General features: G+C 38.9%; 1 protein-coding gene across 1 annotated transcript in view; it reads right to left on the reverse strand.

Annotated features, from left to right (window-relative positions):
- LOC105385720 (DNA N6-methyl adenine demethylase) overlaps positions 1–16,753 on the reverse strand; it is a 79,762-nt gene that overhangs the window by 61,200 nt on the left and 1,809 nt on the right. Inside the window, 2 exon segments of the mRNA XM_038105728.2 lie at positions 3,542–3,682; positions 7,300–9,162. Of these exon segments, the coding sequence (XP_037961656.2) occupies positions 3,542–3,682; positions 7,300–8,424 (1,266 nt within the window). The 5' untranslated portion in view covers positions 8,425–9,162.

The raw sequence follows: 16,753 nt of genomic DNA on the forward strand, positions 1-16,753 counted from the left end.
CGTTAAAAAACCTTTTTTTTATAAACGCCGTTTTATTCCAAACTTTCTGAACGCACGCGGTCTCATTAGCGCGGGAAAACAAGAAAAAAATCAATTACGTCGATTCCTGTTACTTGCGTAATACTACAAAGTCATGCGCGCCGCACGCAAGATGCATCTGTAATAAGTCGATTCGTCCTGCCCGTTACATCAGCTGATAGCACAAAAACCTGAATGGTAACATCTGCCGTGGCCGTGAATCACCGGCCCACGGCGCGGCGCGTGCCGGTCGAAAAAAAAAGAAAAAAATCAAAAGTGTTAACTCCTACCGACCGTTATGATCGCTGTCCGATCCCCTGTGTGGGCGGACCACGTGCTTCTTTCCCCGGAGTAGTTTAAAAATCGAATGCGATTTAAGAAGAAGAAAAACATTTGTATACAGCCAGCTTTGTATTGCGAGATAAGAAGTAGAAACTCCTTTGTAGATGTGACTTTTGTTTTCAGAAGGACCTTTAGACCTTGTTGCAAAATAATGGCTGGAATTTACCTACAGAAAGATAATACAAAATAACTGACTTACCTAAGTACCTAATTGAAGAAAAATATACGACTCAAAATACAGTTTATTCTCAGCATAAATTACTTATCTGGCCCATTAATCCGGGCCGAAGAAAATATTGTCGATTAAAGAGAGAAGATACATTTATTCGACAAAACAAAAAGGCAATTAAAATCCGAGATAAAAACACAAAGGTCTTGATTTACTGCTTTCTTATAATGTTTACTGCTGGATGTTAGCGTGAATCTTCGTGAAAAACACATTTATTCGGGACAATTTTTGGCAACCATTTTGTGTATGCTTTCTAAGGAAAAATAGAGGAGCCTATAACGTAAATTGAGTTTCGAATTTGGCGTAAGTAATTCTTGTCGTTATCGTAAATTATATTTTAGACAGTTTTGTTTATAAGTAAGTATTGCAGATAATGGTATTATAGAGGTAGTTTGCTGGCGTCACTTAGCTACGAATTTCAGATGTGATTAACAGTCTGCGGGTTTTGCGTATTGTAATTTATTTTGAAAGATAAATTGATCATCGTTTCACTGAAAGTACATCTATGTAATTTATAGAATCTAGTACTGAATGTAATAAAAAAACATTGTGTTTTTATATCGAAGTTGTGGTTTAAACATGAATATTCCCTGCCTGTTCAGGCAGGGAATACATTTATAAAAATGTTAATATATATAAAAAAAGATAGGATAACTTTATTTGTTTAAAAGGTGTACTTTTTACAATCTTACACCTTTCTAAGGCTGGCAGCACACACAATAGCGAGCGATACTAATCAAAGTCTTTCGATAAAAGCTAGATGTTCGATATTCGAATGCTCGGTCCTGATTGGAGGACGGCCGTGCGCGCAGCTGTCGCACACATTGCGCGCAACGCGTGCGCACTCCGACTATTATGTCATAAAGACGCTACTGTTACCAACCTACCGACAAAAGGTGAATTGAACAGCTGATTCTCGAAAAAAGTGCAACATTTTTTGCCCAAGTTTACATTAATTACTCCCGCGCGAAACCAAACGAATGCTAAGCCGTTTGGTGAAGTTTTCGTAGATGTTTTCGTATGGAGTTGGGCTACTGGAGCTTCGCTACAACGTTATGTGGGCGACATGTGAACCGGCTCAATATAAATAATACGATTTCATGAAGTAAAATAAATTCTGCTTTACAATTCCCTTACGCACCGGGTGCTTTGTGCAGAGAATGGAGCGGGTGATGACAGTTGACGGTTTTCATATCAAAAAGCTGTGCGATAAAGTGACACTTCAAGCTTTATTTAGCACCTTGTGAGTTTTGATGCTTTGTTTGGGTTATATTTTTACTTCGGCATTCTTTTACAAGTATAAAAAAATACTAGAGCAGGTTATATTCAGCTTAACATGTTAGAAAATATGCCTTTGAAATTATGTATAGCCCAGCAGTTTATGAGTAAATACAAAAGCAGCAATTACCGATAAAGCAGCCAATCATGGCGCTGCAATTCATTTAAAGTCCTGCTTAACTTGATATACTCAGGCTCAGGCTGAATTCGAGGCTAAATGAAGTAAAACCAGCTGTTTATCAAATTCCGAACCTCCATCCATTGAGGTACCTACTCAAACAAAATGTTAGACGTTTCAAGATAAGCCGAGATAAGGACGCCAGGTGTCAAACCACCCGCTAACTAAGTTGAAATACAGCACTAATTATACACAACAATGTGTATTTTGTACTAAAAACCGGTATTTTGTAGTTTAAAAACCGGTAATTTCCGAACCGAATAACGTGTATTAGGGCGAATTTTTGCGTCAAATTGCGTCCGGTTTTAAAATCTGCAGTTTGAATAGCGGTTTGAGAATTTTCATACTTGCTGATGTTATTTTTTGTAAATGAACTGTCTGTTATTATAATTCGACGAATTTGATGTTATTTAGTGCCGGTTCGAAATAGGTTCAGCATATAAACGTACAACATCTAAAACGCATAATGTTTTGAGCTAAACTTAATTTATTGCAATAAAATACTCGCGCTCGGACACACTGCTTCCTTAGAAGCTTTTGAATGAAAAATATAAAAGGCGGAAATGTATGCAATTGAATAAGTTTATGCAAATATACTGTAGCACGGCCACTTACTTACATACATACATAAGTCATACAGCATGTGCGTCATTCTACGTTTCGATTTGAATTTCGTCCTGTTGTAAATAACTCTACGGGCAAACTAACAAATACGGCGCATTTTTATCATGTCTGTCATGACATATACGTTTTGTTTTTGTTACATCTATAAAAAAGCGATATCAGGCAAAAAACTATTATATTATAAATTAGCCTTTCCTAAACTTCACAATAGAAAACTAGAATGTTATAGTTTGTTGATCAGAGAAATATACTGAAGACGGCAGGCAAATGGAAATAGGTATGAAGTAAATGAAATGGTTAAATAAATTCAGGAATTCGAATTACCTACATCTTCTTTAAGTACTCGTACCTTCCTTCTTAAGTACCTGATGGTGGCTTTACAAGATGGTCTATGTTTGTGAATGGAGCTACGCACTAGAAACTAGTAAATAAAACAGACATTTCATTGACAACTGAATAAAACATGTGCCCTGATTTTTATTCAATGATTTAGATACATTTTTGTAAGAGATCGGTTTCTTTCATAAAACGAGGCTAAACATTTCAGCGATTAGCATCAACAAGTATGCTGGAATGTGTGTCATGTTTTAAGAAGTGTCCATTTAATAAGAGTTTATTTTAACTAATGATCTAAGTAAATTATTTATTTAAGAACAACTGTATTAATCAGGAAGTCAACTTCTATTTTCCGCAAATTACCAAATCATAATGGCTGTATAGAAAAACAAAACACTCTAATTTTAAACCAAAGAGGTTCATCACCAAAACTGGAACCTCTACTCTACAACTCCTTGGAACAACAACAACACGAGCAGGACAGCTATAACCTGCCTTGATCATTGGGCTAGAGAGTGAAAGAGACAGTATCTTACCTTCTTCTCTGTTAGCTTCTCGCATCGCCTCTGCTTGCAGATCTGATGCGACTTGTCGTTGCGGCAGGGCGCGCAGTCCCCACAGTTGTCCTTACGCTGGCATCCGATGCATTCGCCGCAACGTTTTCTTTTCTTCTTTGTCTAAAGGATGAAAATGTTTATTAAGTATTATTATGCTAAATGTATTTACATATTGTTTATAGCGGTAGCTAATTGTGTGAGTAAGTCTGGTTCCGTCTAGAAAAATAACTAAAGAGGTGCGTTAATGAATCAAGGCTCTTTGGATCTTACTTGTCGTGGCGATATGAATTTGAAGGGTCGATTTCTTTATTTAAATATCGAAGTGTCAATTACTTGTACAAAGTCCCTACAGATCCCTACAGACCTATGCTACAGACCTTTAGACGCTGACACATATTTATAACCCGAAATGAAAACTCCATACGCTTGCGTGCCCTAATGGACTTCTGCCAAAGCCCCGTTCTCGTGCAATTTTGATCATGCAACGGTCCGCGTATCTGATCGAAATGTTCCGATTGTTGTCTCGAAAACGCAAAACAGCTGACGAATTTGAAAAAGGTTTTTGGATGCAAACTTTGTTATGCGTGCGGCCTCTATGCACATTTACATGTTTTAATGGGCGGCTACGTATGAAATACTTATTATTTAAATATTCAAGTAATGTGCAATAGAAAAACTTAGTAATTAATAAGTGGTTCTTATTATGAAGTTCTAATGAATATTGTCATACAATTACAAATTGATCGAGCGTCTGGTCTGGCAGATGTGTTCGATGCACTTTATACTAACAAAGTTCAATGTATCGCGCTTTTACAGGAATATGCTAGTCAATTTAATTCACTTGAACAAATATGCACGATACAAAGTTGTCGTTCATTTATACAGAAACATGAACTGGTAGGATTATTATTTACATCCCCATAAATATAATTATCTAAATATAAATGAAAATATAAGCTTTCATAGTTTGTCATGTTTTAGCTTTCAAACTAAACGATATTTGTTATGTTAGAAGATCAAATAATGTGAATGTAAAGAGGCCCACACAGAAACGATCACGATAACACGTCATTCTTCGGAGCTTTCTGATTCACTCATTTCTGTGAATCACGCGCTTTAGCGCTAGATCAGTTGTAGCTGTTACAAATTGTTTCAGCATAGATTCATATGTTTTACTTACTTTCTTCAGTAGAATGTTGAGATAATAAAAATATATACCTAGGTGTTTGTCCGCAGTGATTGCAATTATGGCCGATTTTTATGATAGAAAGTAACTCCACTAAAAAAACCTATCTAAAGCCTTCCGGGATCAATTCCCAGGAAGCCTGAATAATTTCAGAGAACGACATGACCTTAACTCAAAAACTGGCAGGTATAAGTACTTAATCGTTGTTTTTCTCGCAAGATAATTAGGTGATAAAAATTTATTAATATTGCCTCCTACCGCGTAATGGCTGAACTAACAAAGTACTTGCCTTCTCTGTTGCTATAACCCATAGCTTTTTAATATTACTTGGAGCTTTTGGCAAATAAGAAGGCAGTTGCAAATATCTTCCGTGATTGGTTGACTGAAACATGAAAGGCTCGACACCCACTGAAAAGTATGTTTGCGTTCGCGCTTCTTTTATCTCTTTGAGTCTGAAAACTATTTCTTTTTTCACCTTTTCTCTAACAATATTCGTGAAAAGCTACGGAAGACTTTGATAGCTTCAAATGTTTCGTTGGGAAATGTAACTGTAAATGAAGTTTCAAATTCTAGAGATTAATGACCTGTGTATATTCTGATTCAAGAACCAATTTTCGAAAAAACTGAACTATTAAGAATGATGTGTATTATATTAGTCATTTCCTTCAGGAAAATCGTTAGAATATGTACCTACCTAGTAATGGGATATCCCCGTGAGTCAGAGCGTGAATATAAAACTATAACGTTGCTTGTTGATGAATAAAATATCAAGATATATGCTTCTAATCTCTCATATTATAAGCGCTTATACAGGGAATTTAAAGTCTTAAAAGAATGCAAATAAGACTGAAGAAGGTATACTTACTTAGTAGCGGCAGTGTTATTATTTACACTAGGTTAAATAATTAACAACGCATGCTGCATTGTAAGATAATTTAAGCAAATGCAATTAAGATTTATAAAAGGTTTACTACTTATTAATTTATATTTTTACATACAACTGTTTAGCTTATTTTAACTTCACAAAATAAAACTTTTTTACGTAAAATGTGCATTTTATTGCACATAAACCAGTAGGTAACTTTATATCTGAACAGCTGCTGGGATAGCTGAATAATTATGACAATTAGGAATAAAAAATTGTAGCGAGCAGTTCTCATTTTGAAATATCTCACTCTTCACATCAATACGACGACGTTATAAAATTCCTAGAACGTCGCGTGTATTAAAACACAAAATAATCAGTCGAATCTACAGGGTGCTTGCTTTATTTTATAATGTACTTGTGCTAATAATTGAATATGATCAATCACGAGATAGCAATCGGTGGAATTAAGTCATTGAAAGCAGCTGGTCGGTGGATCAGTCGCTGGATATTTAATAGGTCTCCCCAGTCGTCCGACTGATTGCTCAACTGATACTACCGCAAATTTACAAGTTCCTCTTTCGAGTTCCTACAATACTCAAAATCATACGGTTCAATGCGAGATTAGATCCGAATTTGATCAAAATGGGCTAAAATTACATGTTTTATTTAATAAGCGTCTATAATTTAAGTGCTTAATTAACGAAGGAGCATTAAACTTATCGGGCAAAAGATATCAATTATATCTAAAAACAGAGAATGACGGAAGCAAAAAAGCGGCGCGGCGCGGCGTGCCACCATCGTAATTAGTCAGCGACTGCAGCGCTAGGCAGCTGCCGCCAAGGTGCTCGCTATTAGACAAGGAAACTCTGACATTTGCCCAGCCAGGAATGTCGTCCGATCTTTCTAGCAGTCCTTAGACGCTTTTTACTTGAGATGTTTATTCGTTTACCCTGAGAGATGTTCACTCCTTTACTCAATTCTAAGAAGACTGCTGCAAATTCCGACCTGGAATTTTATCAACTCGGATAACCACTTCATCAAGCCATTGCCGGAATTGTAACGTTGAGTTGATGCGCGCTTATTAAAACAAAAAAACACAAATACATTCAAGGCCTCTCAGCCCAAAATACGTTAAAGAATTTAATAAAAGTCATAAAATCTCCTAAGCTGGACACGCGTAAATCGTCCCACTTTAATTTGTGCTTTAAACGAGAGCGAAGAAAGTTAATTTATTGGAGGAGCAAGCGAATCGGCTAACTATTAAATTTATAGCCGCGAAGACAGCGAGTTGGGCCATTCCGCAACTTGGCCGGGAATAAAAACTGCTGCTGGAATAATAAAAGGTGGAATTACGGCAAAACTTTCTCTTTTCGGGATCTTCATTCGGCGAGCATCCACTTTCGCCCGGTGTTGTACCGACTCGGATGAAATTCAGGGAATTCTAATATCTTTCGGCTTGGAGTCCGCAGTTCGCAATTCCCTAGCGGCTTGTTTACGTAAACCACCGTTACATTAGTTAGCATCTGTTCAATTTAGTATCTGTTAAGCTTTTTCTGCCTTATTCCTACATATGATTTGGCTCTTTGATCTTTTAATCTTGACTTCATGAAACGGTAAATCTAGACGGAACCAGACAGAAGGAACTAGGGGTAAGATATAGAACTAATAGAGCACGCTACTGACCTGTTTCTCGCTGGAGCAGTCGTCCATCTCCATGGGCCCGGCGTGCAGGGGCGGCGCGCCGTGCAGCGGGGACTTGAACCCGGCGGTGGACGACACGGCCGCCACCTGCCCGCTGCTCTCCGACCCCACCTCCATGTTGGACCCGTCCGACTCGGAGCTGTTCGCGCGCATTTTCCGCCGCTCCTTCTTCCGGTAGTCTGACCTCGTCGGCGACGACCCGTTCCCGAACCCATTTGTCTTCTTCTCGTATCCGTTATCCAGGATCATAGGGTTCTGGAACGACGCATGGTGCAGCCCGTTAGGCGTGTATTTGTCTTGTAATGATTTCACATCGAAAGGTTCGTTCTTCAGGACGTGCACCACCGTCGGGCTCTGAATGTTCTGTATTAAGCTCCCGTTCTGGTGCAGGAGCGTCCCGTTTTGGTGCAGGATGCCGTTCTGCGTCGGGAACGCGTTGATGGTGGCGATGTTTGGCTGGTAGAGCTGTATGTGGCGGTCGTCGATGTAGGCCTGGCCCGAGGGTGCCAGGTCGCGCGCCTGCAGCGGCGCCGGCACCAGCGGGTAGCTGCGTGCGTTGACCGCCGTGAGCGTGTGGAACGTGGTCGCGTTGACGGGCGACAGCGTGGTGAGCGTGGTGGACAGCGGCGCCACCTGCGACAGCGTGGTGAGGTGCGGCGACGACGGCGTCGTGAGCTGCGTGAGCTGCGTGATGTGGCTGGGGCTGGCGCTGGGCGTGGGGCTCGACGTCACCGGCACGGGCGTCACGCTGGGCAGCCCCGTCTCCGGGATCACCGTCGTCTCCGGGAACGTCTGGAACTGGCTCTGGAAGGACGGCAGCTTGTTGGGGATCGGCTGCAGGGTCACAGACTGGTAGGTCTCCAGCGGGGTGGAGAAGCCGGCGCGCAGGATGGCGTCCTTGCCGCCGACGGTGATCGGCATGGACTCCCAGGGCCGGTACTGCGGCTGGCTGGAGATGATGCTGAGCGTGTCGCCGGTGCGCTCGTAGTACTCCCAGGTGGGCTCCAGCAGGCGCGTGTCGGCGTGCAGCAGGCGCTGCTCCTCCGCCATGTCTCCGAAGGAGGCGAAGGGCGGCAGGTCGCCCGGGCTCGCCAGCCGCTCGCTCATGGCGCCTCCTGGCGGCGCGAGCGCATCGCGCCTGATCTCATCACTCGCACTCGATACACAGTACGGAATAGTTCGGTAGCTTGCGTACAAAAATAAAGGCTTCGTAAGTCTAACTTGTACTGAACACACACTATAGTTACAGAGTCGTATAGAGTCGGAACTTTCGGTAATTTGTACTTTGAAACGGCTGCACTGAATGTCCGCGCAGGTTACCCTATATAGCACTTAGATTACGGTTATACGGCACACTGGTTTACACTACACTAATCACAATATCTTCGATTTTTAATACTAGCAAATAAATTATGTAAAAAATCCTTAACGAGTAGAGGCAACGTCTTAACAGTTACGGTTTATAAAATCTTTGGCTGACTTGTGAACGGTCGGCTGTTCTCACAACTGCTAACGTACATAAATATTTGTGCACTCGTTTAACGATATCTTATTATTTTGGAACGTTTAAATACTGGTCGTTGATTGCTTGATTAAATTTTATCTTTCGCTCAATTGCAAAGGCTTTTTTTATTGTAAATACCGATCACTTCAGACTTAAATTAATTTGTACTGTTTGGGAGTTAGCGTATACTATGTTATGATTTGCTGTATCGTTAAAAGGTTAAAAAATAGTGCTTATATTAGATTGAAACGAGAGTTTTGACTGGAGGCTTTGGTTTGAGGAATTTTGAATGATTTGGTTGTTGCGTGGTGCGGCGGGTTATCCGAGCGGCTTGCACCAATCTGCGAACAAAAAATAACAACATGTAAGAAACAAAAAACAAAAACCTGGTACCTATCCACGGGCGGGATATGGCAATTCTGTGGAAATAGCCCGTCGACTATAATTCGTGATGTTTTAGGGGCTCTCCAGTTCGCGGGATAAATTCAAAATAATAAGGTGGTAAAGGAATTTCGTAACTATGTAAATTTGAAAGTTACGAGTGCGTTTGGACATGTTTACGAGTTGGCGGTCGCGCATGCGTCTCGCACTGTTTTGCAGAATCATGGAATCGATGGCGCGAGAACAGAATCGAATTAGGATTTCATTTGTCGATTATAGCTCGCATTCTAGTTTTGTAAGGAGCTGCGAAATGAAGCTCGAGGGCGAAGACAAACGGCCTCCTTACACAAAGTGCTTTTATAGTGCTTACGTGAGAAGTTATGGTTTCAGCTTGGGTAGTTAGTTGTTCTGTATGAACTTTTGTTTTTCATTTGTAACGTTGTCTACAATTTACAACCCTGAATCTCTTCTTGAGTAAAAGCAAACTTTCATACCTATTTGAAAGCTACTTCTAAGTAACCATTTTTATTTCCATGAACATGGCCATTCCTTATCATATCAGAAAGTTAAAATAAAAGTTCCTGCCATTTTGTACAAGATCTACTTGAACAGTAGATTCATCCACTATTCCATATGCCACGTCAGCCTTCCAGCCGACAGTGTTCACTCTACTATTATAATCACGTTGTTACATTTAGTCACGTGCGGCTAACATTTCAGTGGCCCGTGACGTCATCCATGCCACCCCTCGCAGGGCTGCCAACTTGACGACATGTAACTTGTAATTTATATCGGAAAGAAAATCCGCTAAGCTTAATACTCGGCTTAGTAGTCATACTGTATTAAGATTTCACCAAAGCTCTATAAGCTGATTATGGAAAGATTGATAAGTAGATAGATAATAAAGTTTATTATTTTCATAACGATAATGTAAAAATATTTTACACAGCCCTATTAATGATCTACACTAGTGTGGGGATATTTTGTTGGTAAGCGTATCGATAAACTATCATATTTTTGACTATCGATACCGCTACTTCTCTTGAGACCTTTTTATAATTAGAAAAAAAAGTTTTGATGATCATCATGAATCACATCAGACAAAACTTTGTCCTTAGCGTTCCTCATCCAGCCTCAGATCTGGAGGGCGTCCCACGCTATGTTTTCCTGCTCGTGGTCTCTACTCCAGAAACCAGAAATCAATAGATTAATGGTCCTTCAACAAATTTCAATAATCTTTAGTAGAGCTTGTATTTTGTGGGTAAACATAATCTATTATTAGGTTGTCTATTCTAAGTTTGTGTGGAACGGTTTGGTCCAATTTTGTGTCTTAAAATAGACAATGTTATGGGAAGTGAAACTATTTTATCTGTAGAGGTGTTTTTGAACTTGAGGTATGATTTACAAACTTCCATTTATTCAAACAGCGTGTTCTGAGGTAATGGAAAAATTTTAAATGATTAGGTATACTAATATTCTCTGGGAAATGGCCGTTATAGTAACGTAGTTGGAAAACACGTGATTAATTCATCCAACACGATGTTCTGACCAATCGAGTGGCTGGATACACGAGGTACAGTCTATATAAAGAAGAGACTTATTTTAATTCAACCTGAATCGATAGGCTTCGTCTGCAGATTTGTGACGTCAATTCCAATTTCAAATATGAAATACTTTTACGTTTTCAAGGAACAATCCGTTGGCGGATGGTTTATTTTGTTATTTAAAAACATTTCTGACTTACATTAAATTAATAGACCTCCTTCAAATAACCAAAGCAGAAGTCTCGACGCAATCGTTCCGTTTCCCACAAAGTACGCTTCGCAATTTTAAAAGCGTCATTGCAATCTTTTAAAAAACAAAGCTATCATTTTCTGAGAGCGCGTCGCATGAAAGGAGTTGTCTTTTGTTTTGTTTTGTTAAAGAGGTGGCAAATTGCAACACCGCTTGTTTCGGCTCTTTCGCTTCCCCTTCGAAGCCCCCCTGCCCTGACTGAAGTGCTGACACTTTTTAGGGATTTCTGTACTTACACCTGTACCAATCCTCATAATAGGATACGTTTAAAAAGGACTAGGTATTATATAGCCTGCCATTAATTAAACTTTTGAATAAACTTTTATAGGTATAATAAATGAAGCCATAGAGTCAGAAATCAGAACAGCTCAGCTATTACCTACGCAGTAAACAGCAGGCAAGGCAAACTCTTTGTACGTCAACACAAAGAACGCGCCGCGAAAAAAGAAGATTAAAAGAAGTTCTGCGTACAACGGAACGCGAGTCGTGTGCATGTGTGAGTGCAAGGATATGTCTGCGGGCGTCTGCGGACTGCGTTAGTGTGCGTGCGCCGGGCGTGTGTGTGTGAATGCGATAGTATCTGGGTTTCGGTTGTCAAGGGCAACGGTACAACTGCAGCGAAAGCGTTTTCAGCTTTGCGCTGTAATTATAAGGACTTATTTTTAGAGTCGGATGTTGTCGCTTTTTTGTGCAACGTCGCGGTGCGTTGCGTTGCGACGACGCAACCGACGGTCTGAGCTTCGGGAACATTGATCATCAATTACTTTGTATTGGTGCTAGTGGTTTCACTCTTTCGATGCATTTCCTTTTTCTACCGACCTACTAAGTTACTACAATATTTCTCTAATCAAAGCAGACTCGAGTTCCAAAACTGATCCGGAGTTCACTATCTTATTGGTTGGGGTTCCGCTCATCTGGCATAATCTTTATTGACCAAAACTCATTTCGCATAACTCGTATGGTCTAAACTTTTTTGGCCGAACCATCACTTTGCCAAGACTTATGTGGCATAAGGCTCGTTTCGTCTAAAACTCTTTAGGCACAATCTTTAAACACCTAAGTTTCGTTTGCTCAAATTTATGTTCGTCTATACCTATGTATAATCTTGTTTCTCGTAATGTTATCTTAATAAATAATATATTAAGTATGTAGTAAATGTACAAATTGTGGTATTTTTCTCCTACATCCCGAAAATCACGATATTGTATGATCAAAAAATCTAAAGTTAACGACCAATATAATTATTACAAACCCCATGAGATCGAAACCTAAAAATAGGTGCGACGACGAGCAAAGCGAGGAGGAGCGTGTTAGGTGCACATGTTCATCAAAACCAAAGCGGAGCGCAGCGAAGCGGAGCGGAGCGTTTTCCAAACAGCGGAAACAATACAAGGCACCAGTTTGCGCTATGTAGGGAGAAGCTCCGTCAAAGTTAAAGCCAAACGAATATTATTACTTTGTATAAACCTAATAAACCTATGCCATAGCATTATTAGGCTATTCAAGATTTGGCGATACCATTATTAGGCTAAACAATATTATGCGAAATAACTTTTTACTAAACGAGATTTATGCCATACGATTTTCGGCGTAACGAGACTTTGACCAAACGTTACTATGCAATACGAGATTAGGCAAATAAATCTTATGCCAAAAAAGGTAGAACCTATTGGTTGCTTTCAAAAAGCTCACTTTAAAAGAAAGCCTCATTTGATGATGATGAAACATATCAAGAAATGACATCATAACAATGAGAAATGCTATCAAGGATTCGATATTAATATTTTTTTGTGGCCCAGCTGTTACAAGTAGCTAGTAGGTGCTTACATCCGCTGCGCGCGCGCATATATACCTGCCGGAAACTGATATCTCTATCAGAAAGATCACAGAAAAGATTATTGTTGATAACCGAATCATCGGATTGCTTCAATAACATGTGTATTAACTTGTAGGGTAGTAGCGTTGAAAAAGCTTTCATATTTAGAACTTCTTTACAGTGTTACAGGTTTGCATTAGTACCCTTAGGGCCGGTTTTTCAATGCCAGGATAAAACGTCAAATAACTATCTAACGAATAATTTTATTTGGCTGTTTATCGGCCTGGTAGTTGCTTAACCATTTTTCAATTGTGATTTATTCCATAGATAACTATCTTACCGATTTTTCTATTTGAACTCAGGAGAGATGAAACAAATATATGCGCAGACACTAGTGCTAAAGCAGGACAGACTACTATTTCAATTGTCAGTGTCAACTATCACTGTCAAGCAAAGAGCAATCAAGCCACAAGCCTCACTGACTGTTTGGTTTGGTTGTTTTAATTTTGGTATTTAAATTTGTTATTTTTGAATCACAATGGTTTCACAAAAAAGAGAGCGTTTAGCGAATTTTAATAATGCTGAAGTTACTGTGTAGTGAGTTTGGTAGATAAATTCAAACATGTCATAGAAAATAAAAAGACCGATGCTGCAACAAATAAAGATAAGGAGACTGCATGGAAGAAAATTGAGTTTTCTTTTAACTCCAGTGGTATAACCACAAGTGTCCGCTCATGGAAAACCCTTAAGTTAAAGTACGAGGGCATCAAAAAAACAATGAAGAAGATGTCTTCCCTGCAAAGGCAGGAGATGTACAAAACTGGAGGTGGGCCCTCAAATGCACCTCCATTTATCGATGTAGAAGAAAAGGTGTTGGGCATTTGCTCCAGCATTACCATTCAACATATCCTTAATTTAGAATTAACAAATAAAAACTGAAAGAAATAATTACAACACCTATGTTTTATTATCAAGTACTGGATGGTTTCTCTCTTTTCTCCTCAGTCTATAGCAGTCCAATACTGGACATTGAAGATCATCCCGCCAAGCCGGAGGGATGTCTTAGATACTTATACCTATATAGCATAGGTTACCTACTTATCGTAAAATGAAAAACTATATGTACCTTAATATTTTTTTATGAAGGAAGTGCTGCTACATTCCTGTTTTATAAAATTAATGATTGAAAATAAATCAACATAATGTTTCTAGTCTGGTGCCTTTCGGCGATGAAATTCTTTTGCATCCCCCATACTATAATGATCAGGCCTCGTTTTGACGACTGTGACTTTCCTTTCAAATGGATTAATATATTCGTTCATTACTGCCTCTTCTTCGATCGCCATATCATCAATGTCATCGAAAATATCCATTGAAAATGACGATTATTCTCTGCGCTCGGTAGTTTAGAATTGTTATAAACGCAAAAAAGAACTTACAATTAATAACCTCAAATGTCAAATTATCAATCGAATAAGCCCTATCTGGCGGCCCAAGCAGCAGATAGATTTATTCTCCAGTTAACTGAGTTATTGGACGAATAAGTTCTATCTGACATTTGAAAAATGTAATATTTCGCTATCTGTCGAATAAACGCTATCTATCTGTCTATCTGAGCATTGAAAAATCGGCCCTTAGTAGTAGTTACCCTTTGAAGATTTTATACCATGGTTAAGACTACCTATCTATTAAGAACTGAAGAATAGAGTTTAAAATGTTTCTAATGTAAGTGATTCTGAAACATATTTTGCCTCGCCGAAGTCATTGAGCTTTTAACAATATTACTTATTCTCATTGAAAAAAATATGGAAGGAGCTTTATTAATTACATTAGTTCCTAATTCGAATCAACCCCTCTTGGGATCGGCTTTTCCACTAGGTATTCTATTAGTTTTATTGCCTAGGTATTCTCTGGAAATTCGTCCAGACTGCACTTTTTATTTACTTAATAGCTTTCGTTATTATTTATTAAATGTCTGAAAGCTTGCGCAGTTTAGTGCTGGATTCACAATCATGTTTCATGTTTGGTCATATTTTTTTTGCTTCTCATAATTTTTCTCGTATTTTATTAAGATGATGAAAATGAATGATTTGATTTATCAATGCTTGAAAACTCTTTTATACTGTTTACATTCAAATTTGAGGCACTTGGAAAGTAAATATAAAAATAAACTTTCGTTGTGATTACAAAATCAACCTAACTCGGCTAAGACCTCCCGAAAAAATAGACTCAAACAATAAAGCCCGCATCTAACAGCCAATGTAGCGAGCTTGCAACAATTTTCTAACAAAAATAACACTACAGCGCGACAACCAACCCGACTAGTCAAAGTTATAAAAGTAACAGGAGCAGAATTGAACGTAAGTAGGTACATGCAGGAGGCCGGTAGCATCCCGGCAATTCTGACTGATGTGCGCTTCCGGCCCCACGTTATCATTATGTTCCACTGCACCTGTACACCATATATTCAAGCCCGTATGTTATATTATAGACTTCACAACTTCACTATCCTTTGTAAGGATCGAATAACGTATAATAGCTGGCGACGGTAAGAAAGCAAGGCGTAGCTATAACGACGCATAGACTGAAATGAAAACAGTTTTAATAAGACGCACAGTTTTAACTTTCAGAGTTAGGAATACGACTGTGCTCTTGAAGACATGAAAAACAAAAATGAATCCAAACAAAGTGGTGCATGAAATGAATATAATAAGCTTTACGACGTTACAAGACCACAAGCGGCAAAACGATCAACAGCCCGTAATAAAATTATTATCATCGCGAGATACGCGTTCGGAGTTTGAGCATGATCATAAGCGTACGTACTTTATTCGAATAAGGTACCTCCAGATATAGAGTTACGGTCCCATCCCATTGAGCCGAAGTGAATAGCGGCCGCAGATGTGTCTCGTTTTTTACCAAACTCCATTCCCACACTTCCACTTTTTCTGATGCCTTAATACTTTTGTAAAGCTTTTTTGTCGAGTTCAAACGCACTATCGGATGTGACATCGGAAATTGAGCGTTTTTTCTATTTAAATGTATGAGATATTGTAATAGTTTTGACTCAATTTTCGTCGGATGTTTGATTATTATGGCGGCACAGATTTGAGTCGCGCTCCTAAAGGAAGCGGCTAGAGCTGGTTAAACATTTGAAAAAGTATCACTCTTGTTATTTGAAATTATTTTAATACTTATCCAATCAAGCATCTTTTATCTAATAGAAGGAGTCATGTTCCCACTGTAAGTAATTACAAGATCAATAATATTAATTTTAAACATACTGTTACAAAATACCAGCACTTCATCATTTCATACGTTCCAAAAGATCAAAAAACTATTCATAATTTTCTCTCAGTAATCGAGATTCTGATTACTAAATAAACAAAGCGTTTATTTACCGAGATCAATAAACAATCGATGTGTATAGAATCGCAAACTTGTGCGAACGTTCACCCGGCGGGACTGAGAGAGCGCCCACTGAAATATTCCGCAAAATTACATCTTTCATGAAGTTTTTCCCTCGCATATCGTTCATTGACGTCCAAACTTCGCCCGGCAGAAAGCGAAACTATGTGTCCCTAGCTATGTACACTGAAACCGAAAGCAGCTCATGGAACGGTATTGTGTTTACATAGCGAGACTACTGAGCAATAAGAGGTGGATTATCCTGACTCGAAAAATATGAATTAGGGTACCAGTTCTGGCAATAATCTTGATATTGAAAAATAAGTGAGAAAATGGTTCTGAGATCTATGTAGATGGAGTTTTAAAAGTTTATATCACACTGAACTTTCGCGAAAAATAATACGTTTTATGAATTTTCATTATCATTTACCTACTTTTAGGTGTACTTTAGTACAGTTTATTTTCTCATGTATTTTCATTACCACTCATTAGGGCACATTCTTGTAGCAATTTCTTGCTACGCTTGCTTGCAA

The sequence above is a fragment of the Plutella xylostella genome, chromosome 22 (genome assembly GCF_932276165.1).
Source record: "Plutella xylostella chromosome 22, ilPluXylo3.1, whole genome shotgun sequence".
In the NCBI taxonomy this organism is placed as follows: Eukaryota; Metazoa; Arthropoda; class Insecta; order Lepidoptera; family Plutellidae; genus Plutella; species Plutella xylostella.